Source organism: Haliotis rubra, unplaced genomic scaffold (genome assembly GCF_003918875.1).
Source record: "Haliotis rubra isolate DU_JTF1 unplaced genomic scaffold, ASM391887v1 Scf540, whole genome shotgun sequence".
Lineage (NCBI taxonomy): Eukaryota > Metazoa > Mollusca > Gastropoda > Lepetellida > Haliotidae > Haliotis > Haliotis rubra.
Genome location: NW_025767236.1, coordinates 601,615 through 624,502, shown reverse-complemented (window position 1 = coordinate 624,502; position 22,888 = coordinate 601,615). Strand labels below are relative to the sequence as shown.

The window sequence follows — 22,888 nt, the reverse complement described above, 5'->3', positions numbered from 1 at the left end:
ATTAATAATGAAATGTGAGTCAGTTAGTGAGTTTGGTTTAATGCAGCTTTCAGCAATATCACGGCAGGGACACCAAAAATGGGCTTCACACATAGTACCATATAGGGAATCAAACCCGTGTTTTCGGCATGGCAAGCGAACGCTGTAACCACTAGGCTACCCCAACGCCTCTAATGAAATGTAAGAGAAAGTCTGAAAGAACATCTGCAGTGGACATAAAACTGCCCTTGTGGCTCCATATTGTTGTATGCATTAATTTTGTCTGGTTGGGTTTCATTCATTTCAAACAGTAACGATGAGTACATTCAACAACATACCGTCTTCCACCACCACGTCTGCTTGTTCCGCCAGATGAACGAGCCTCGTGAGCCATGGACTCGAGCCAAGTTGGAACTTCCTGATTGGCTTCCACTAGCAAGTCCAGCAGATCACGGATAATGTTTTTATTCTTCTCATTGAAGAAAGACGTGGCAAGACCTGGAAACATAGAAATATAGTTATAACCATACACACAAGAAGTAACAAAGTAAGTCTTATCAAGTTCATGAAACTTGTTAAATGAAGTGCTAAAAATGTTAAAAGCATTCAATTTCTGGAATTCAATTATAATTTGGACTATAAAAAAACATCACATCAGTTGTCAAATATTTATACCAGAGTGGCTGTGGCATAGATGTGTGAATCAAGTTTTATCACAATTGATTTTAGAAGTTGGAACATACAATAACTAACTTTATGGATAAATACTTTTTATTTTGTGAGCGATAATACATATTCTTGTACCGTTGTCAAGCAGGAACAACAAAAGAATCTATCGTAACATTGCACTCATCGTAACATTGCACTCATCGTAACACAGCCTCCTAAATTCATGCTTCCCAGAGACAACTAAATTGTGCAGAGAAGCAGCACAGATCAAACATTGGGACTTTGAATGTTTTATATTCAAGGAACTTATGATTCTGAAACAGTTTTCAATATTTCCATTTGTATAAATAGGAATTGAATAACACAGTAATAGTGTCTTGTTCAAGCAGGACTAGTTACAGACAACTGAAAAATTGTTTCAACAGTGCTATTAAAAAAAAAAAAAAAAAACCATATCTCCAAGGCTGCAGTTTCTGACTAGCCCGCCTTCCCTGTATCCCAGAATACTATTTACCAATTATGAACATATTCACTCAAATATTACTGCCATCCTCAAGAAGATTAAACTCACCAAGATTGCCAACACGTCCAGTACGCCCAATTCTATGGACATACTCTTCAATGTCACTTGGCAGATCAAAGTTGATGACGTGACGAACATTAGGAATATCAAGACCTCTTGCAGCAACCTGAAAGTATTGAACAAGTAGCAGTTACTATGAACTCATAACACATGGCTTAAAACTGCACTGTACAATGTAGGACAATTCTGAACATGACCAACAAAGGCAGACACTATTGCTGCTATAAAAAAACTACTCCATGGATAAACAATCTTTGACAGTAACAGCTTTCAAATATTACTTTAAAAAAACAAACAGAACCAATACATACTGCAGTTGCTACAAGGATAGGTCGGTCTCCTGAACGGAACACCTTCAGTGCATCTTCTCTCTCACGCTGTGACCGATCACCATGGATACTGGTTGCAGGATAACCTTCCTTCTGCAAGAACTCTTCCAGAGCATCAGCACCCTTCTTTGTCTCCACGAAGGTCAAGGTCAATGATTCTGGACCTGAAGAAAACATGCCTTTCAGACATGGAGAGGACATTAGACTTCTGCTTAAGTATGAAAGATACCCCTGGGTGACCTCACTCCAGTGTCAGCATGCACATATAAGCCCATCAGACAATGAAAATTGTTTCAAATCCACAAGGGATTTCAATACGAGGAATTCACACATCATTTGGGCTAATACCTGAAAGCCATTTTTCACCACTGTATTTCCAGTTTAGAATTACTTACCAGAGATGTTATTAAAATATATATGAGAAAGGGAAAAGTTTGCAGAAAAAAGCCAAAGGGATTTAAGTTGTGTTGCCAAAGCCCAACAGCAGGAGTAGGTAATAATAGGCGTTTATAAAGGAGGCAGCAAGTTTCAAGGAGAATTATGTACGATAGTGTCACAGGTAAAGGCTCATCCTTCGCACTGCACCTTCCCGTTAGACAAGGTTATGCCCAAACTTCAGAACAACCCTACCAATAGTTTTAATGTTATTGGTTGAACAGATTTTTAAATTACGATTCTTAAATAATCAAAATGCCAAATTCAAACTATCTCATACGTTATTGATAGAACAAAAATGTCCTTGTACAGACAGAATTCCTTGCTATAACTACATACCCTAAACCTTTATGAGGTTGAGCCATGATAATGGTTATCAAGAAAATAAATTTCTTAAATTAGTTCATAACCAGTATTTGCTGACAGTAGGCATGACGGTTAGGATAAATCACAAGATTGTTTGGCAAACGAATCACATACACCCAGTGGACATGAAAGGCATATACCTGCAACACTAGAGTATAACATTACAGTTCTTAAAATAGTTTTCTACAAGAGATTACTCTTCTTGGACAATTTATCTCACTTATGTATAACACAATGTTCAAGTAGTTTAACATAACACTAATATAATGGCAAATACACCAAAAGAAATACAGAGGAGCTTGTTTGGTGATTAATAGGCTCAAGCATTCTGAAACTTAAATACACAGTTAAAAACATACTTGACAGATTTGTTTGCATATAACCCAAAAGCCAATAACCAACCAAGCGAAAGGATTTTTACCCGTCGATAGAGTTAAAAACAGAACTGAGCTAATTATTTGCAGACATTGACAACACAAAAGCCAATAACCAATCAATTACCCATAACCCCAGTCATGAACAAACAAATGATTGATGCCATGCTCCGACAAACAAAGCACAGTTGAAGTATGGTGGTGTTCTGCAAGGCTACCTGATGCGTTGATAAGGTCAAGGAGGAAGGATCTCTTCTCATTCTCCTCCACCCATACCACTTTCTGTGTGATGTTCTCGCTGGTACTGCCGACACGGCCCACAGCCAAGAACACATAGTTCTCCAGGAAATCACGTGCTAGGATCTGAAAGGAAAAGACTTATGTAAAGTTTGTTTTTGTAGTTTTGTATGGAAGATTAATGAGTACTTAGTGCAGCAACACTTTTAGTAATGATCCAATCAACACCACAGGGGACACTAAAAAGCTGATTGTTTTGAAGGGAGCTGAAGTAGGTCTTCACGGTTCCCTGACCCACATTAATTTAATCAAATCACAATCATTAGTTCGATCTGAATCAACCATAGAAAGTAGATGAGTCTGCATCAGAAGAAAGGTTGAAGATAATATAAATGCAGGCACTACTTTAAAATGTAACATGCTTTACAAACATACAAATCTGATCAAGAAATATTCTTTCTAAAGTTATCTTGGCTTTTGCAAGGCCACACCCACCTGGATCTCCTTGGGGAAGGTGGCACTGAACATGAGAGTCTGTCGTTCTCCTGATGCAGGCATGCCATTTTTCTCCACAATCAGACGAATCTGGGGCTCAAAACCCATGTCCAACATACGATCAGCTTCATCAAGAACCAAGAACCTGAAAGACATTTTCATCCTCAATAAACTTCTGAAGTGGATGAAACTGACAAAAATTTCCTTAGTAACTCAGCCAATGAAATTTGTGTCCATTTCAACAAGACAAAGTCATCAATATCCTCCCCCCCCCAATGGTAAAATACTCTTCATGAATATGCCGACTAGTTGGTTCTTGAATACCCACAAAGTGGAAGGAGAGAATTGAAAGGTTTCACCACCAGACCTATCGGTGTGCTAAGTTTGAAGAAACATTGAACAGTTTTAAAGCTCAGCTCCGGAAAAGAACATCAACACCAATTTCAGTCGAAGTTAACTTACCTACTGAAACCTTTGAGAAGTTATGTTACTCTTAGTAAGATCAAAACCAAAGTCTGATCAGTCTAACTCTATTATCTAATATAGCAACTGTACAGTGTCCGTCAACATACCAACATAGCAAACCAGATTACAACATTCACACATCCTAAATGAACACAGCAGAGCTACAGATAACTTTTTGGGTCATTGAGTTATGTACTCCCTTGTGTTCATCTCAATTGGGTATCCTAATATTCCTTTGAGTAACCAAATAAATTGTACTCACCTCAATCAAACTCATTTGGGTATTTTGCCATTTTCCATTAATTTTAAAAATATAATATAGCTTAAATGTTAGTGTTTGTGATTTACCTTTGATCTCTAATATGAGAAACGATAAGAAAGATTGCAAGATGTCAAGTTCATGTCCTAAAATAGAGCCTCTCAATATACGTCAGCTATTTTATGTAACCACCGGTACGCAAGCTACTACTTGACATTTTTTGTGTGTACGCATGTAAGATCACATTTATTGAGTATTTACAAAACTTCAAGCGTACTTGTACGCAATAGACTTAATAGGAATTGGGTTTTCACATAAATGTTTGCGTAATTTACGCCGATACGCACCTTAATTGTACCTCTGACACAGGCAACTGGATATTGTGTCATGTCTTTTATGAGTTGCATTTTGTTGCTGTGATCTAATAGGAATGATAAGTAGGCCCAAACCTCACTATCAGAATTCATATTGACGCCCATCAGACAATGAAAATCGTTTCAATTCCAAAGAGGATTTCAATACGAGGAATTCAAACATCACTTGGGCTAGGATTTTGTGTTAATCAGTTAAGGAAAATAGCCTTTACAAATAATGAATTAACTATTACAATTGACAGGGGAATTATTACTTGTTTACCTAAACCAAATAGAGACAGAAAATTCTTAAAGAACTGGCAACCTATTTCATTACTAAATTCCCTTTACAAAATAATAAGCATATATATTGCAAACAGGTTTAAATCAATATTAGATACAATTGTACATGAAAATCAAACAGGTTTTATACTTGGGAGATGTATGAGTGAAAATATAAGACTTCTATATGATATTGTCTTTGAAACAAGAAGGTTAAATAAACCCCGCCTATTATTACTAATAGATTTTGAAAATGCCTTTGACACTATCTCCAAAACATTTATAATACAGGTAATGAAAGCGTTTGGGTTTGGGCCCAATATTATCAAATGGATTCAAATTCCAACTGGTAATAATACAGCAGCTGTGATACAAAACGGGCACATCTCTTCCTTTTTCCACCAGGAACGAGGGTGTAGACAGGGAGATCCAGTCTCACCGTATTTATTTATTCTTGCTGTTGAAATATTAGGTTTTATGATAAGGTCGAATCCTAGTATAAAGGGTATAACACTTAATGATACAGAACAGAAACTCGGACAATATGCTATTTCTAGATGGTTCTGAAACAAGTCTCAATGTTGCAATTGAAACACTGAATAAATTCTATCAAATGTCTGGACTCAAAATGAACATAAACAAGACAAAAGCTATCTGGATAGGCTCAATGACAGGTAGTAATATAACTTTAGTCAATGACTTATCTTGACTGGCACAGTGGAGACTTTGAAATCTTAGGAATAACACTTAATGCTTCTCTTAAAGACCTCTGGGTAATTAACACAAGAAAATGCCTAGAACATATTAATAGATTACTTGCTAGTTGGCGAAGAAGAAACCTGACTCTAATTGGGAAAATCACTGTTATCAAAACTCTAGCAATTTCCACTCTAGTACATATTTTCTCAGCACTTCCTAACCCGCCAAAAACATTCATCGATGAACTCAATAAAATAATCTATAGATTCATATGGAATAATAAAAATGATAAGATTAAAAGGTCTAATATCAGTAGAACTTACGAAGATGGAGGCCTCAGAATGATTGTCATTGAATGTTTCATTAACGCTTCGAAATTATCATCACTGAAATGTCACTTAAAAAAACCTTCAAATTTTAATAGCATTTTTCCCTTAAGTCAACTGTACTTTCTATGTTCTAATGCTGTTGATTGCTTATCTGGCAAAGATAATCCCTATTGGAGAGATGTTTTATCTGCTTGGAGAATAATTTATGAGAAACACACCTTTGACAGCGATGACTTAGACCAAATCTTAGCTCAGCCACTCTGGTTAAACCATTTCTTTAAATCTTCATACATAAGAAATTGGTTTAAGTGCGGTATACATTATGTCAGCGATGTTTGTAATGAAAATGGATTTCTCAGTTTTGAAGATGTAAAACAGAGGTACAAAATAAGCAGAACCTTCTTAGACTATCATCATTTGTTAAATAACATTCCAATGAACTGAAGACAACTTGTAGGAAACAGAACTCTCTGCTTAAATCAATTAACATTAATAGAGTTTACCTAGATATGATCTCAAATATTAAAGGTTCAAGGATATTCTATGATAAATTGATTAAGAACAACGATACCCCTAAAGTACTAGAGTATTGGAAAACTGTCTTTCAGCAGGATATAATGTGGAGTAATGTATTCAGATATTACAGGAAATGCACAAATGATTGTAAGCTGTTAGATTTTCAGTACAGATTTATTTACAGAATAATCTATACAAAGAAAGAACTATTGAAGATGAAGCTAGTTGATAATGATACTTGTACTTTTTGTAAAAATACCTCAGAAGACATATTGCATGTTTGTTTTTTTACTGTCATTTAGTTAAAAAACTTTTGGCGAAATGTAGAACAATTTCTAAATGCCCACCTCCAGTGTGATGTCACATTTACAAAATTCACTATCATGTTTGGAATGTTCTCAAACAATAAAATACTAAACCATATTATACTTCTTGCCAAAAGATTCATTTATGTTTCAAGTATAAAACAACAAACACTTTCCCTTGAGGGATTTCTTAAGTTATTAAAAGATAAATATACAACTGACAAATATATAGCTAGGAAAAACAATATCTTAGATCCCTTTATAAGGAAATGGAAACATTTATATACCTTACTATGTGCTAAACATTAAATTCTACTTATAATATCAGCTGAGACTTCCAGACCCTACTCACTACAACCATACTATTCAACCTTACCCCTCCAATTTCATATTCCCTCCACAGAATCTTTAATGACATCTTATGTGTCTATATAATTGTTGTAATCACGTTATATTTATATATATGTATACATGTGTGTATGTATGTGCATATGTATGTATATGTATATATGCATGTGCATATATGTATGTGTGTGCGCGTGTGTGTGTGTGTGTGTGCGTATATGTATGCAATACTGTCTTATGTCATATATAACCTTGCAAAACATCACTGAAGCTATATACATATATATATTTGGATGTTGTCCTCTTTGCCATATGTATTTAATGTGAGACTTGAAATGGAATAAAAAATATATATAAAAAAACAACAAACAAAAACTGTACAGTGTCGGTCAACCTACCAACATAGCAAACCAGATTACAACATTCACACATCCTAAATGAACACAGGCAACTGGATATTGTGTCATGTCTTTTATGAGTTGCATTTTGTTGCTGTGATCTAATAGGAATGATAAGTAGGCCCAAACCTCACTATCAGAATTCATATTGACACGCCCATCAGACAATGAAAATCGTTTCAATTCCAAAGAGGATTTCAATACGAGGAATTCAAACATCACTTGGGCTAGGACTTTGTGTTAATCAGTTAAGGAAAATAGCCTTGCAGTCTCAATTTGTAGATCAGTCAGTTTTCCTATACTTCCGAACTATAACAAATCAAACCTCAACATAACTGTAAATGCACTTACTTGCAGTAGTCAAGCCCAATCTTGCCTCTCTCCACCATGTCGACAAGACGACCAGGGGTGGCCACGAGCATGTGGCATCCACGATCTAGATCTCTCATCTGTGCACCAATATCTGCACCTCCATACACCACACATGGCCGAACTCGGGATCTGTAAGCAAACTAAACAAAGACCAATATTAACGGTCAGCTGTATGCGAGCGACAGTGAGTTGCGGTCAATGCCACAGTATTGCAGTCATATCATGGCAAATCAGCTTTATACAAGCACAGCCTAGAAACAACTCTGAAGAACTTTCAAACCCACCATCATAAATTTATCACTAATGGACACTTCTGAACAATGACGACTAGTGCCTCCTTGCATGTGATTGAAATTCTTCTGATTTCTTTAGAGATTTCTATTTCTTTACAGTGTTTGGCATTGGTAATAGCCATTAAAATCTTCCGTCGGCCTGTAAATGAGCTTAGTATGTCGATTACATTTTGGAAATTGTTTGATAATTTTAAGTTAAAAGACACACTCAGCAATATTCTAGGTGTAATACATCAGTCTGTAAATATTCAAATCTGGATCAGACAATCCAGTGATTGACATGGGAATTAATCTATACAAACAGGATACAACAGTATGCATCCACCCTCCACCTGGGGAATAGAACAGGCTGCTCAAGACCAATTCTAAAGTGGATCTGCACAGGTTAATGCTTGGTAGTGTCCTGTGCTTAAAAAGCACAATTTAATTTTGAACCATCATTGTATTATAAGCTTACCTTTCTTGCTTCATCATAGATCTGAGAGGCCAGTTCTCTTGTGGGGGCAAGAACCAAGGCAATCGGGTACTGCTTAGTACGCTTTCCATACTGCCTTTGCTACAGGGTGAAACACAAAACAGTATTACTCACAAACAGATCACAATGGTCATCCTCGTAGACCCCAGTATTGGCAAGTCATCTACTAACTGTTGTGGAATTAAAGATTTGACAACACTGTTTATTTTATGTAAGGACCTCACAAATCATCTAATTTCCATGGCCACATTGACAATGTGTGTGTGTCTTTTGTGTGACGAGGTGTGATGGTATAATTTAAACCATATACTGTTTGCAGTGAGCGAGCGAGTTTAGTTTTACGCTGCTTTTAGCGATATTCCAGCAATATCACAGCGGGGACACCAGAAATGGGCTTCACACAGAGTACATACGTGGGGAATCGAACCCGAGTCTTCAGCATGACGAGCAAACACTTTAACCACTAGGCTACCCCACCTCCCCATACAGTTTGCAGAGAATGAGCAGTTGTTAAAATTTGTTCAAATGTTAGAGTAACTTTACTGCAGTTATTAGGCTATGATATAACTACTACATATATCACACTTGTCTGTAATAAGTGTGCAAAATACATAAGAAAATATGGACAATTATCATATATAGTTTGTCTTAGTTGCCTGGACACTTACGACTTTATACTGAAGAAACAAATTTAACAATAATTCCAACAATACCTGTTGAGGGACTTGACCTTGTCCTTTATCATAGATCTGGTTAAGGATGGGCACAAGGAAAGCAGCAGTTTTGCCAGAGCCTGTTTGTGCACATGCCATCAAGTCTCTGTGGCCTAGCACAATTGGGATTGAGTACTTCTGGACAGGTGTCGGCTTTGTGTACTTGCTCAGGGCAATGTTGTTCCTGATGATCTCACCAAGTTCACAGTCTTCAAACTGAAACCATTTAACAATAATGTTAGGGATAGTTGCAAATATATCATTCACCCCAAAGGTTCCAAGGCCTTCCAATTTGGCGATTTAGATATATAAACATACAGCTTGTGAAATGCAACTAAAAAAATATTAATGGCAAGATGTTAAAAGATGATCAAGGGATAGGATGGGTACTAAATTAAACATTAGTTGTCTACAAACCACCCAATATTGACTTAAAATGCTGAAAGGCATTGAATATTAGGAATCTATTTTCCACTGCATCATAGTGATTACCAAAATGAGACGAAATGGTAAATTAAGGTGTAATCATGAACCAGCAACAACTTACATAGATGATATTTTCTTGTATGATAGTAAAGAAATCTTACACTGTCAGCAGCTCTTGGAATGTTCTCACCACTAGCATCAACAGGAATATCATCGTATTTCTCAAAGTTGATACCGGTGCTGCTTGATCCAAACAGCTCCCTGAAAGAAAGTTATTACAATTAATGTCCAGTTTTATCTTGGAACTACATCACTGGTACATTAACTATGTAAAGCATTTTTGTGTTCGATGTAATTTACAGTTCTCTCAACATGTGAAATGTTAACTGAAATCTGACAGATGTACTCACTGTTCAAGTCTCTCGTTTTTCGGCAAAGGGATAGACCAGTCTTCATTGCGGATATCCTGGTTCCCATTACGGCCAGCCCATGCGTCTCCGTCAGTTCTGTTGTCCCACTTGTTGTGTCCCCACTCTCGTTTACGTGGGGTGCGATCCTCGGCCAGGGCATCCCATCTGCTGCTTCCCACGGGCTGTGGGGGGAGGCTCCCCTGGCGGTCATACTGATCACCACCCCATCTGTTGTCTGGTCTGTATAAACAAAATGACTTACTCATAATAAAATGGTATGTTTCTGTTTCCAAATTCTCAATACTGTACAAAATAGTTATACTTCACATATTTACAAAATGTAACTATTCAGAAAGCTTGACTTTTAGAAGTGCATGAAGTACAAGGGTGCTACCTGTCATTCCTTGGGAAGTTTCCACCACTTCCTCGTCGGTTACTGAAGTTGCTGAAGTTGCCACCCTGTCTTCCGCCTCTGTTGAAGGTGTTGTAGCCTCCCTGGTCCGGCATTCCTGAAAGTAAAACCAGAAATCAAAACTGGAATATTTATTTAACCTGCATACACATGGAGGGGAAGGAAGAGGGGAATGGGGGAGCGTAGGTGAAATAAGTCTGGACAGACCAAAGGATATTTACAATAAATTAAGTTGCAACCGATGGGCCTTAACCTTGAGGGTCAGATTTGACATCAAGGCCTCAATATGTAGCAAACATGTTACAGTTTCAATCATGACCATTGTTGTTGCAAACTTTTCATAATCAATGAAATCTTTCTAAAAACATTGACTATGACAATAGCTTGATCCAATTTTCAAAAGTTTTCCCTAACAATTATCTCAAGACTTCCAATGAATCCGCACTGGCAGGCACCGATATTCTGACTGCTGTGATATACTTTTGTGCTTACTAGCCCGAACATCCAATTTGGACCAACAAGCATAACTTTGACAGATTTTAGTGTTGCTGTTTGGTTTATCAGCTTGACTTAGACTGAACATGTGTGTGTTAATGACTTTAGTATTATGCCGCTTTTAGCAATATTCCAGCAATACCACGGCAGTGGACTCCAGAAATGAGCTTCACACATTGTACCTATAGACTGAAAATAAAGCACAAGGGAATCATATACCCTGGGGGCCAGGCATGGGAGCACTGTAACCTCCTCGGTAACCTCCCGGGCTGCTGTTGTAACCTCCACGATAGCTACCGTCTGAAAAGTAATATCACCAATGTTGCAGTGTCAAAACTATAAACAATCATTCATGTGCAGCTACAACGGATCAAATACCAATCCACTGGCAATAGTTTCAACAAACGTATATTAAAAATATACACGGTACACAAAAACCATGTTGTCTTCTGCCTGCTTTCAGAGAACAGTTAAAAATGTTAGAGTGACCTCCCACTATTTGTCAACACCGTAAATGGATTCAATGTGACATTTACACACCTAACAGGTCATTCTGAGAGATGGTATAAGCATTGCAGACAGCCTAGACTTTTTTATCATTACAGTGAAATAGATATTGAGACCACTATTATCTCTGAACTAGCCATTTACAAATTCTATTTGGTTTATGGTTTTACAAAACATTATACTACAGAATGAAAGATATGATTAAACTTAGAAATGCCTCCCCATTCAAATCAGTATTATGATATTTCCACACTGAAATTCAGGTCACATGATGTCTGACAGTTAAATTACTAGTCCCAAATTGACATGGCAATAATCAACACATCCAGGTTAGTAATTAAGACCATGCTTAACAAAAGACAACTAACCTCTTCCATCACCCCCTTGCTGACCATATTCTCGACCGCCACCCCAACCTCTCTGCTGTTGTGGTTGTGGGGGTGGCATTGGTGGGGGAACCTGGGGAGTCGTCATTATCCCTTGGGGTCCCCCTCGCATATGAGGAGGCACATAGCGCCCAGCCTGAGGAGGGGCACCTGCAAGAGATAAACCAATTTGTCACAAGAGGGAGCAAACACATGTTCAAGATGATTATAGGATTTCGCTTACACATTACTTAGTAAATTTTGAAGTAAAGTTTAGTGAAAAAAAATCTTCCATCCCACAAAATATACAAAAAACATTTTTAACAAAATATTTGCTTTTTCACAGATATTACTGATAAAAGACAGTTGAAGCCAGATGGATCAAAACCTGATATGTAGGGATGGTAAACCAATTGGTCAAATAGTCAAACTGGACATGTGGATGTTGATCATTTTAATTCACGGTATAAAAAGCATATTTGCTGTCTCAAGGTGACAAATATTGGACAGTGCACACAAACAATATTGATATAGCAAAAAGAAACCAAAAAATTGTGATAGGTGCAAAAGTAAACCAAACAAGTTTAACATTTGTCTAAGAATATAATGCTTATTAATACAGAAAAGGAATACAATGTTTACACAACCACAACATAGTTCGTGTTTCTAGATTCACTTGTTCGTCATGCTGGTAGATACAAGTTCATCTTGTTCACAGACAGATACACACAAGACTGCTTCCATCAGTGGATTAAATAGGTTAAGGACAATAAACATATAACTTAATTTACCAAAAGGACTACAATATGTCACTTGTTAGGGACACCCATATGTTCTCATTCATATGCTAGTTCAGTTTTTTTCAGATGAGTTCATTTTCCTAGAAACAATTAGCAACTAACACACAAAATGTCCAGATGAAATTTTCAGTAATCAAGTTGAGAGCTGTTGGCATAAAACTGGCTGAAATCATGGAAACACCATCATCACTGCTACACTACAAGATAACCACACTAAGTCAGATCTAAATGTACTCCGACTCGAAGACCAAAACAGATTTGATGCCTTTGAACATTTTTTTCCCCAGGCTGACAAGGGTACAAACTAACTTGCGTGTTAAATGTTTTCATGGTAAAAGACCTGATGTGTCAACCTTTGCTCTATACAAAATTTTAGAATTCAGAAGTCTATGAAAGGATGTCTATGACTCCGAATAACTTCCAAGATATAAATTTCTGGCTGACTTACCACCGTCACGGTCAAAATACTGACATGGTAGAAATTTAATTCTTCATGCTTTAAGGCCACGTATATATATCACATTTCTGGAATATATAAGTACCTTGAGACGAGTTTTACAAAAGGAATGCTGGTTTGCTTCAATTCCAACTTTCAGAAGTACCTTCACACATGCTAATAAAGAGACAATGTCTATAGGACTACCCACAAATGCAACAAGAAACAAGAACTATGTTACAGTTATTGTTAAATCTGAAACAACCGATATGTCAACAGGTAGTACATGAATATATATACTCTTGAGAATACAGGCCCTACTTGCTAAAAGTTGGCTTAGTGTGACATTCTGAGCCAACAGAACTTGTCAGAACTTTGTTAGTTAAAATGGGATAATGAATGTTCTAGTTGCATAACATCTCTGCAGTAACACCAACAAGGCACTGTTGAGTTGGATTATTACTCTTGCAAAAATAATGGTCAATGGAGTGTTCAAATATAGCCTCCTCCTGACTACACTAAAGTACTGTCGGAAATAGAAAAAACTGTTTTAGGCTGTTACTCTGTATCTTTAAAATTGACAAATTTACGAATAGCATATACTGAAATTACCAACATCTGCTTAACTGGGCATTCAGTGGGATGCGTAAAAGTATATCCAGAAAAGCATGTATACTCATAAAATCGGGCAAAACTTATAAAAAAAAATACGAGTAGGTGCTCAAAACAATAGATCGGACTATAGATGGCAACTAGGTCGCTCAGCCAGGTTTGACGACTGACCGTCGACTCACCTGGCATGAAATGCACGTCCTGCCTACAAGCCCAATGGGTCATCTCAAAGATATTTTATGCTTTTTCATGTGTGTTGAATATGTCTCATCTATTCATCATAAAGTTTATGTTGAGATACATAAAAGGGTATGATACCCATGGAAAAGCTTAAATCAGCCATCGTATTAAATGTCTCAAAATATATAGATGGCATGACCATCCGAAGATCGACAGGACTGGATATTATTTGTAAATTGTTATGACATGCTGTTCGCTTCCCAGTTTAATTCCCCTAAAGGATAATTTTATCTCAGCTTATATCTCTACCCCCCCAGCCCGACCTAAACCACCATCAGCGACACCCTTCCTGGATTTGCTTTTGAGACAACCCCTCCTACCTGTTTCTTTTTATAGTGATAGTGAGACTCCATGGCAGCTCCATCCTTCATAGTTTCAGTATTAAAGTTATTATTTTTTACGCCAGCTATCGTCTATAATGAAGCTAAGTTTAATTTCAAAATGGACATTTAAAAATTGCCCTTTGTAATATATCATCGCACACTAATTTGCATAAAGCCATGGCCTGTTCCAAATAAGTCGCTTTGGACTTTAAAAAACCCTGCATTGCTCATTTCTGCACTAATCTCTCTTCAGTAATGTCCTTTTCCTACGTTTCCTATCTCCCTACCACTGAGACTGTAGTTAGGCTGAACTTAGTTTAACAGATATTTCAAACTTACACATACTAACTACATAAATTGTAGATATCAATGCGAAAGAACAGTTTTTTTTTCTATTTCCGACTACTTTAGTAGGAATCAGCCTGTTGCCCTCATGTCCCAAGTGTTCAAGCGGCCAAATGGACTGTCAAAGAATAACAGCCATGAACTATCAAACTGTGATGGAAAACAAACAGATTTTTCAAAACTGTTCACACTGCTTTCCATCAATAAAGGTTGATACTTTTGACAAAAATAAATACAAATACAGAAGAGGTCCATCACACATGAAACGCAATTTCAAGCCATCATATAGGTATATTTTGTAATCTTTCAAACATCTTTAAAATGCCTTTTGTTTACTCCCAGAATGGATATGACCTTAACCAAAATGAGAAAAAAAATTCACTTGCACTTGGCTAGCTTAACATTCCTTAAAATAAACAAAATAATATATTTTATAAAAATTCAGAAACTGAACTGGCTTGCTTCAAATTGTTGAATAGATTAAAAAATGGTTTCCTCGCCTAATCCTTGAGGATAAAGAAACAGTGTTCACCAAAAAAAGAAGAAGGGAAAACGAAAAAAAATATATATATAGCAAGATCATATCCACACTTGGCTATCTTCACCAACACTGGCATGCTGACCAACAGTAAGTGTTGCACTATTTATTCAAACTCGTCACACATCCTTACAAAAAAGCATGCTGAACTAACTTCATATTTTAGATAGAAGTAAAAAAACCAAAACATCTACACTCTAAAGTCTGAAATGTCAAATGTCATGCACCAATCCCAAAACAGTAATACTGGACATATTCTGTCTGTTTGAAAACAATAGCTCACTACATCATTCAAAAGATGAGAAATACTACGTAATCTAACTTAAAATATTGAGGAAAGATAACAAAAGCAAAATACAAGCTTGGGCTAATTATTAAATGATAGCACAGAGCATGAGTATCAAATATGATACAAAACCTTGCCCGTAGAATACGATTTGCTCAGGTGGATATCGGTTGTTTGGTCGGAATTGGCCATCTACAAAACACAGTAACAAGCAGTAAATGGAAGTGCTCTTGCACATTTGGATACTAGTTATTAGCAAACTCTAAGAAACACAACTTTCCAGATCACCATCAAATTAATTCAAAAGCTGCTCTTGATCACTACATGACATTTGAATAAGAATGCATTGTTTACTGTAGTCTGTATACAAACAATTTCCCAAGTGAAACCCAAGACAAGTAAATCATTCACACTTGAAGATCAGGAAAAGAATGTGAGCCCAGACTTCAATCTTGTCTCAAAACACGGTCGACAAATTGACACTTCTTGTGGATCATATAAAACAGAAGTAAGTGCAAGATCACTTCCACAATCATTGCAATTTGATGTACAGTATCAACTTGTTAAAAGCATTTAATATTATTCAACAGCTAAACGTGAAGAAAAAATTTATATTCACAGCAAAAATATATACCTCCACTTCACAATAAATCTTAAATTAAGACAAACAGGTGTAGTGTAAGTTTTATTTCAAATCAAAACAATAAATACCACCAGCATTTACAGCGACACAGAGTGATGGTAATGACAAGAGGCGAGGAACGCACAAGTCAACGTTAACTGGTCAAGCGGGAGCTCACATGCACCTCAGTAAGTCGTAAAATACTCAAAATGGAAAGAAATACATTCCACTTCTCCTAAAAACAGCATAAGTTTACTAAGACTGACTTCTTCCATAACTGATACAACGCAGGTTCTATTTCAGCTGCAAAAATACATTTCAAAATATTTCTATCAAATGGTATTTTGTCTATTTCCTACACTTCCATAAGGCACTGATTTTCAAGACGGACCCACCTGAGAATCACTACTAATATCCTCACAAGTTAATGGTAATACCATTACCAACATTGCAATAACCCAAGACAAGATGACTGGAATCAGACATTTGGCAGAAAGAAGCTTGATGAAAATATGTAATCTAATAGTCTGAATAGTAAAGTATCACAAAGGAGATATTTTTAACACATTCAAATGACATTTCTGTTTCCCTCACACCCTTCCCAATGCAGGTACAGAGAATTCTAATTTTGCTTTTACATAGTATCTACGGTATGTAGTGTATCCCTTATATTATGAAAGCATGCACTTGTAAACATTTCTATACAGCACTAAGATCACAGGTCGACCATCAAACTAATATTTCACTAATATTTTTTCACAAAATGGCTCAGAAAATACTATATCATGAAGATGAAATGTTTCTTAATTAAGATCCAAATGAGAACCTCATTGAAAAGAAATTATGAAAAGTAATTTCCTGTTACATGTGGTACTTTTTGTTATATTGTACATAGCAAAGATCAATGGCAGGCCTGTAGAAATAAAACCAAATCTCCCAACCAACATTTCAAAATACAGCTGAGCAGGTGGTGCTACCCGGAAATACCTGTTGCCAACCTGCGACAACAACTACTCACTGTTAGGTGGCCCAGCAGGGAAAGCCTGGGCAGTCCAGTCACCGCGACCACGGCCTCGGCTAGCGCCGTTCAAGTCTAGCCCAGCAAACTGTTAACATAAAACCAGATATACAACTGCATAGATTCAGCAATGTCATATTTGCTTATGTCAAATCACTGACTGTGGGTTCATATCCTTGATGGGGGTTAAACCCTAACAAATAATAGAATCTGTACTTTACAGAGGAAGTATAATCCCAAATACAATAGCATTTGATTATTTCCTAAATGATATTCTTGATCCAGTGTCAGATTTGGGCAAGCATACTTAAATGCTTGTGGGCAGACTGGCTTAAAGCTTTATCCCGTTACCAAATCATTGCTGATTTTGGCATCAGGCTAACATCTCTTAAACAGAAGGTGCATGTCTGACTTTAATTACTCAATATCAACCAAAGCAATCTGTTCAGTTTTCATGGTCCAGAAGTACTTTGTGGCAAGTTTTGTTAATTTGAATGTGCTCCAATTGGTCAACAGACGTCTAGACAGTGTCCTCCCATTTGTGAGAATTCCCAGTTGTGAGACACATTAATTAATGGTTCAGTGCACACAGATGGTGCTTCCCCATCCCTATGATGACAGTGGGAACAGCCCTGTTGCTGAAGAGTACCCGCAGGAGGCATAGTTTATTAATGAGTTAATTAACACAGAAGACATTGTTCGTTGAAGAGCATTTATTGTTTTCAATAGATACTGAAATACTGAAAAAGATTATCGTGAACTGGTGATATATTCTACTTGTTGAAGGCCTGCCTTAATGGTGATCGGAAAGAGCAGTCAAAGGTTAATAAATACATTTGGATTAATTCTAGTTACAACAGTTATTGCTAGATTTTTCAAACACATAAATCTGAGTAGGTAAATTAATTTCTCTTTCAAATGATCACGAAGTTACCTACACAAAGTGTTTAGTTTTTAAAGCCATTTATCTGAGTAGGTTAATTACTTTATCTTTTAAAGTTTCGTTAAGTTACCTCCACAAGATTCAGTTAATCCATAATTAGCTGGGGTTAATCCATTCTATCAGATAGGGGAGTAAGGTGTGTTTTCTTTGCTAATTACCTACTCCACTGTCTCAACTGGGAGTCTCACAACTGGGAGTTCTCACAACTGGGAGTAGACCATCTAGACGAGCTGCGTATCAGCGTAAAATATGCTTTGAAATTTTCAAAATACCCACTGAAATATACCTGTAGTGTCCTAAATATGCAAAGGCAATTACAGAAACATTTTGGTTAGTTGTTGACTTGCTTACCCTGATTTAAAGGTAAAAACAAATGCATAACAGAAAGTAGCTAACTGTCAAATGTTACGAGTGGGTCAGGTAGATTATTCATTATATTTCGCTATGTGACTGTACACTTTATGAACTACAGAAAGAAACAAACGCAGCTCGTTATGTTCATTACACTCATTTTAATGTGTGCATTCATCACCTAAAACATCATCTAAAAGTAAGATTTCGGCATTTGTCACCATTTGTCACTGTGGGCGAGTGATGGTACGCCAAGTATTCAGTTGTCTAACCTGATCAGACATAACATGTATTTCTCTTTAAACGACTATGTAAGTGTCTAATGTACAAACAATTGGCTATAGAGATCTTTCTAAACATTTTTTAAATTACAGATGCAGAAAATACATACATTTGAAAAGAAGAGTGGGTATCAGAAAATTTGAGTACCCATTGAAGATCAGTAGTACCCATTTATAACAGAAGCCATGTGTAAAATACCCAACTGGAAGAAACTTATCCAGAGCTCTGGGTCAAGTTTTCAAATTGGTCAAGGATAAAAAAGAATAGACATTAAAAATATTATTATAATAATAATAATAATAGTCCACTTATATAGCGACATTCCAGGATGAATATCTTGCTCAAAGCGCTAAGAAGGAAAAGGAGTGTTCAGGCAAATGCTTGACGGAACAAGCGAGTCTTGAGATGTCCGGAAGGAAGAATAGGTTGGAAAAGTTCGTAGTTCTTGAGGGAGAATGTTCCACTGACAAGCTGCTGAATGGGAAAATGCCCGTTGTCCATAACTGCACAGACTTTAGGCACAATGAATAGCTGTTGAGATTCTGAGCGGAGCGATCTGGATGGAATGTAGGGCTGGAGGAGGTCACAGAGATAAGATGGAGCAATATGAGAATGACACTGAAAAGCTAGAGAAGTTTCAAAATTGACTGTTGAACAGGAAGCCAATGAAGCTCTTTGAGGATCGGGGTGATATGGTCTGATTTTGGGGAGAGTGAAACAAGTCTGGCTGCTTTGTTCTGGATTGATTGTAATCATCTGATGACAGTTTTTGGAGAACCAGCTAGGAGGCTGTTGCAATAATCTATCCTTGAAATTATTAATGAAAGGGTCAGTGTTTTTGTAGCATCCTTGGTCAGACATGCTCTAATTTTCCCAATGTTTCTTAGCTGTAGGTGACAAGATCGAGACAACTGGCTAACTTGTTTGTTCAAATCAAGATTTGAGTCTATAACTATGCCAAGGTCCTTCACGCTGGTGAAGATAGGAACTAACGCCTCTCCTTTTTGGATGGTATCAAGCCGACATTTGCTGCGTCTACTAGCTGGGCCTATGAGCACCGACTCAGTCTTCTCATCGTTGAGGTGAAGTTTGTTCTGAGTCATCCATGACTTGATATCTTGACAAGAAGTAGAGGTTTGTTTGGCTGATTCATGGGCAACAGAGGGGCTTCATTTGAATGAATTCACAACCTGTACAGCATACATATGGTGTGACAGTTTGTGTCTCTCAGTAATACCGCCGATGGGCTTGGTATACAGGGTAAACAGAATCGGTCCGAGGACAGACCCTTGGGGTACGCCAGTGTAGATGAGTAGCTGATGAAGATACCCCATTTACTGAAACTTGCTGAGTCTTATCTGTCAGATACGACTTTATCCAATTCAGGGCTGATCCACACACACAAACGAGTGACAAGCTTCTCATGGTCTATAGTATCTAAGGCCGCACTTGTCATTTTGTAACAAGTTCAACATATCAACATATCACTGGTTTGTCATAGTTCTGCGGTGCATTTTTCCATCAGCCAAGAACACACTTTTGCATTATGCTTTGCAGTCGACTAGATGCATATATTTTTTGTGAGTGAATAAAACCAGACAATATAACTTCTGGAAATCAAAATATCCCATCAAAATAAGTTTTCGTGCCCTCTCTAGATTTATTTATGTACAACTTATGTTTAACTATGTTTTCAACTAAGTCAATGTAAGTGCCTTTGGCATGCAATCTGGAAGAATCTGTCTATCAAATGTATTAAAATTCATAGCGTATTACATTCTGAGGTTTTTAACATTACTTCCCAAGAACACCAGTTTTTGTATTCACTTCGCTTAAGCACAAACACTGCCAGATATTGAAGCAATGTAAAATGCTGAAGATAACCAGGGCTCAATTTAGTGTTTTGTTCCTTGCACTGGTGCAACCCAGTGTTACAAACTGCAACCAATTATTTGTCTAACTTGCACCAGGTGCAAGTCAATTTTTGAGAAATAAATCAACAATAAATATAACATGATAAGCATAATTATGTCAGCCCAAAGTTTCTTCTAAACTCTGAACAATTCAATAGCATATTTCTTTCATTACATATTGCAATAAGAGAAGTGCAGATGGAATTTGGCTGGTGCAAGTATGTTTTATCTAAAGTTGCACCTGGTGAAATTACGTTAACATCTGTTAAATCAAGCCCTGATAACAATTCTATTTAGCAAATGTCAAGAGAAATATTTTTCTTGTTAACTGTAACCAGTTTCCTCTGGTCTGGGAATTTGCTGGATTACTCTCTACCACATTGAAGCCCTATGTGTTCAAATGTGCAAGATCACATCTTACTCATCAGTGATTGCGGAATATGAAATAGTGAGGAGTGAGTTTGTTTTTAGCAATGTTCCAGCAACATCACAGCAGGGGACACTGGAAATGGGTTTCACACATTGTACTCATGTGGGGGAATCAAACCCGGGTTCTCAGATGAGTAAACACTTTAACCACTAGGCTATCTCCTCACCGCCCCCCAGAAAATGAAATTGTTGCTGGATTATGGGTCTGTGGACATGTGTTTTCAGGTGGCAGTTATATATTGCTCAATAACGAGGTATGGTGGCACTGTAAATACTCGGATGATGGCTTGTGATTAAGATAATATAGCCGGTATTAGCTAGTACGATGTTAAATGACAATGATTAATAATCATCTATAAACCCATAACGAGAATACTGCTTGCTCATGAACTTACACTTTTTTTATATTAACCTAAATGCAGATAATTACACTAGTTAATAATATGAAATGCCTCTCTCTGGGCACTAATCTAAACAGATACAGAAATGTAAAAAGTGGTCATAACAAAAGAGTAATCGAGTATCTTTTTTACGCCACTTTTAGCAATATCACGCCAGGGGACACCAGAAATGGGCTTCAACATAACAAAAGAAAGATTACCTAAAAAAACTAGCCACACATGTTATCAACTTGCCACTAATTTATTGTGAATCAGAGTTATTTTTAACAAAAAGAGAGGGAGGAAAGGATGTCATAAGGAAATTTACCCTTGATTCAAGCATGGTTTTGAACACAGCAAATTCTGACTTCAGTAGTAACTTTTGAATTCACAAGAATTAACTTTTTTTCAAATTAAGCTTCATGTTTAACTTGAAACTGTTCTTCTCAGGGATCTTTAACATGGTTCTGTAAGAATGCCTCCTGCACTTAAGGAAAATGGTAGAATTTAAAGTATGAATATAAACTATTCATAAATCGGATAAATCTATTTGAAATCACACAGATTTTTTACAGATTATCATAGATCAAGGAAGTCCATAAGAACATGAAATCCACATTGTCCGATACCATGCGGTCTCGTCTTCAGTCAAGGGCCACGCGACCCCATCCGCGAACCATGGAAAATTTTGTTCAAAGGAATTTGTTCCAACCGAAACAAGAATCGTGAGACGGCATATTCACATCGAAAAAGTCTTATTGTCGATGAATTTATGATTTGAAAACAAATAAAAAGCTTTTCAAATGGATAGACAAAACAATGGTGGTGAAATATCTAGGCCCAGCGAAATCCCTGTTCACGCTCTCTTCACGTGGTCTGCGAGATCGCCATGCCATTTCAGAGCACAAAACAGAACGACACTAATTTAGGTAAATATCGCGTTTTAACAAAATAATTTTGTAAAAGATTCGACAAAATATGTCCACACAATATACCTGCTGCTCTAGACCCTTTCCATTTTGATGGGTATCATTGGGATTCATACGGAAGGTTGTCGTTTCCCTTTACCGACGAAAGATGGATAAAACAAGATGGAGTAGAGTCCACAAAGAACGCTTCTATTTATAGTCTCATTTCGCTGACCTGGGGACCAGTCAGTGTTTCGATCTGTATATGGCACACTGCGCAATATAATGTATATGTTAACTGATTTAGTCACGTATGTAGCTATTTATTCATACCGTTACAGTAATGTTCGTAAAGTTTATACCGTAAGTAATGAATAGTTCTTAATGTTATCAAAACTTCTAACGACCAAACTAATGTCTCCCTACAGCCATACCCAGGACACAAAGGACAGATGACCTATCGAAAGTGACACATATTCAAGATGCTTTGAACAAGATATTTTAAGTACATTTATAAAGTTAATACGCTACTCTTTATTTGATGTTTCCATTATATGTGCACACTCTGATATGAAT

The 22,888-nt window shown here is 36.9% G+C and overlaps 1 protein-coding gene across 3 annotated transcripts in view; it reads right to left on the bottom strand.

Annotated features, from left to right (window-relative positions):
* Window positions 1-22,529, bottom strand: part of LOC124253441 (ATP-dependent RNA helicase DDX3X-like) — a 28,113-nt gene extending 5,584 nt beyond the window's left edge. Inside the window, exons 1-16 of one of the 3 annotated variants that reach the window (XM_046687213.1) lie at window positions 22,400-22,529; window positions 17,107-17,194; window positions 15,599-15,658; window positions 11,890-12,057; window positions 11,234-11,314; window positions 10,502-10,616; window positions 10,108-10,347; window positions 9,859-9,958; window positions 9,272-9,487; window positions 8,541-8,639; window positions 7,770-7,930; window positions 3,468-3,612; window positions 2,954-3,098; window positions 1,543-1,739; window positions 1,220-1,337; window positions 318-477 (exon numbers count right to left, since the gene is read on the bottom strand). In XM_046687213.1, the coding sequence (XP_046543169.1) occupies window positions 318-477; window positions 1,220-1,337; window positions 1,543-1,739; window positions 2,954-3,098; window positions 3,468-3,612; window positions 7,770-7,930; window positions 8,541-8,639; window positions 9,272-9,487; window positions 9,859-9,958; window positions 10,108-10,347; window positions 10,502-10,616; window positions 11,234-11,314; window positions 11,890-12,057; window positions 15,599-15,658; window positions 17,107-17,194; window positions 22,400-22,447 (2,141 nt within the window). In that variant the 5' untranslated portion in view covers window positions 22,448-22,529. The remainder of the gene's footprint in view (window positions 1-317; window positions 478-1,219; window positions 1,338-1,542; window positions 1,740-2,953; window positions 3,099-3,467; window positions 3,613-7,769; window positions 7,931-8,540; window positions 8,640-9,271; window positions 9,488-9,858; window positions 9,959-10,107; window positions 10,348-10,501; window positions 10,617-11,233; window positions 11,315-11,889; window positions 12,058-15,598; window positions 15,659-17,106; window positions 17,195-22,399) is intronic. The other 2 variants (XM_046687214.1, XM_046687215.1) reach the window with 2 other exon arrangements.
* Between the last annotated feature and the right edge of the window lie 359 nt (window positions 22,530-22,888).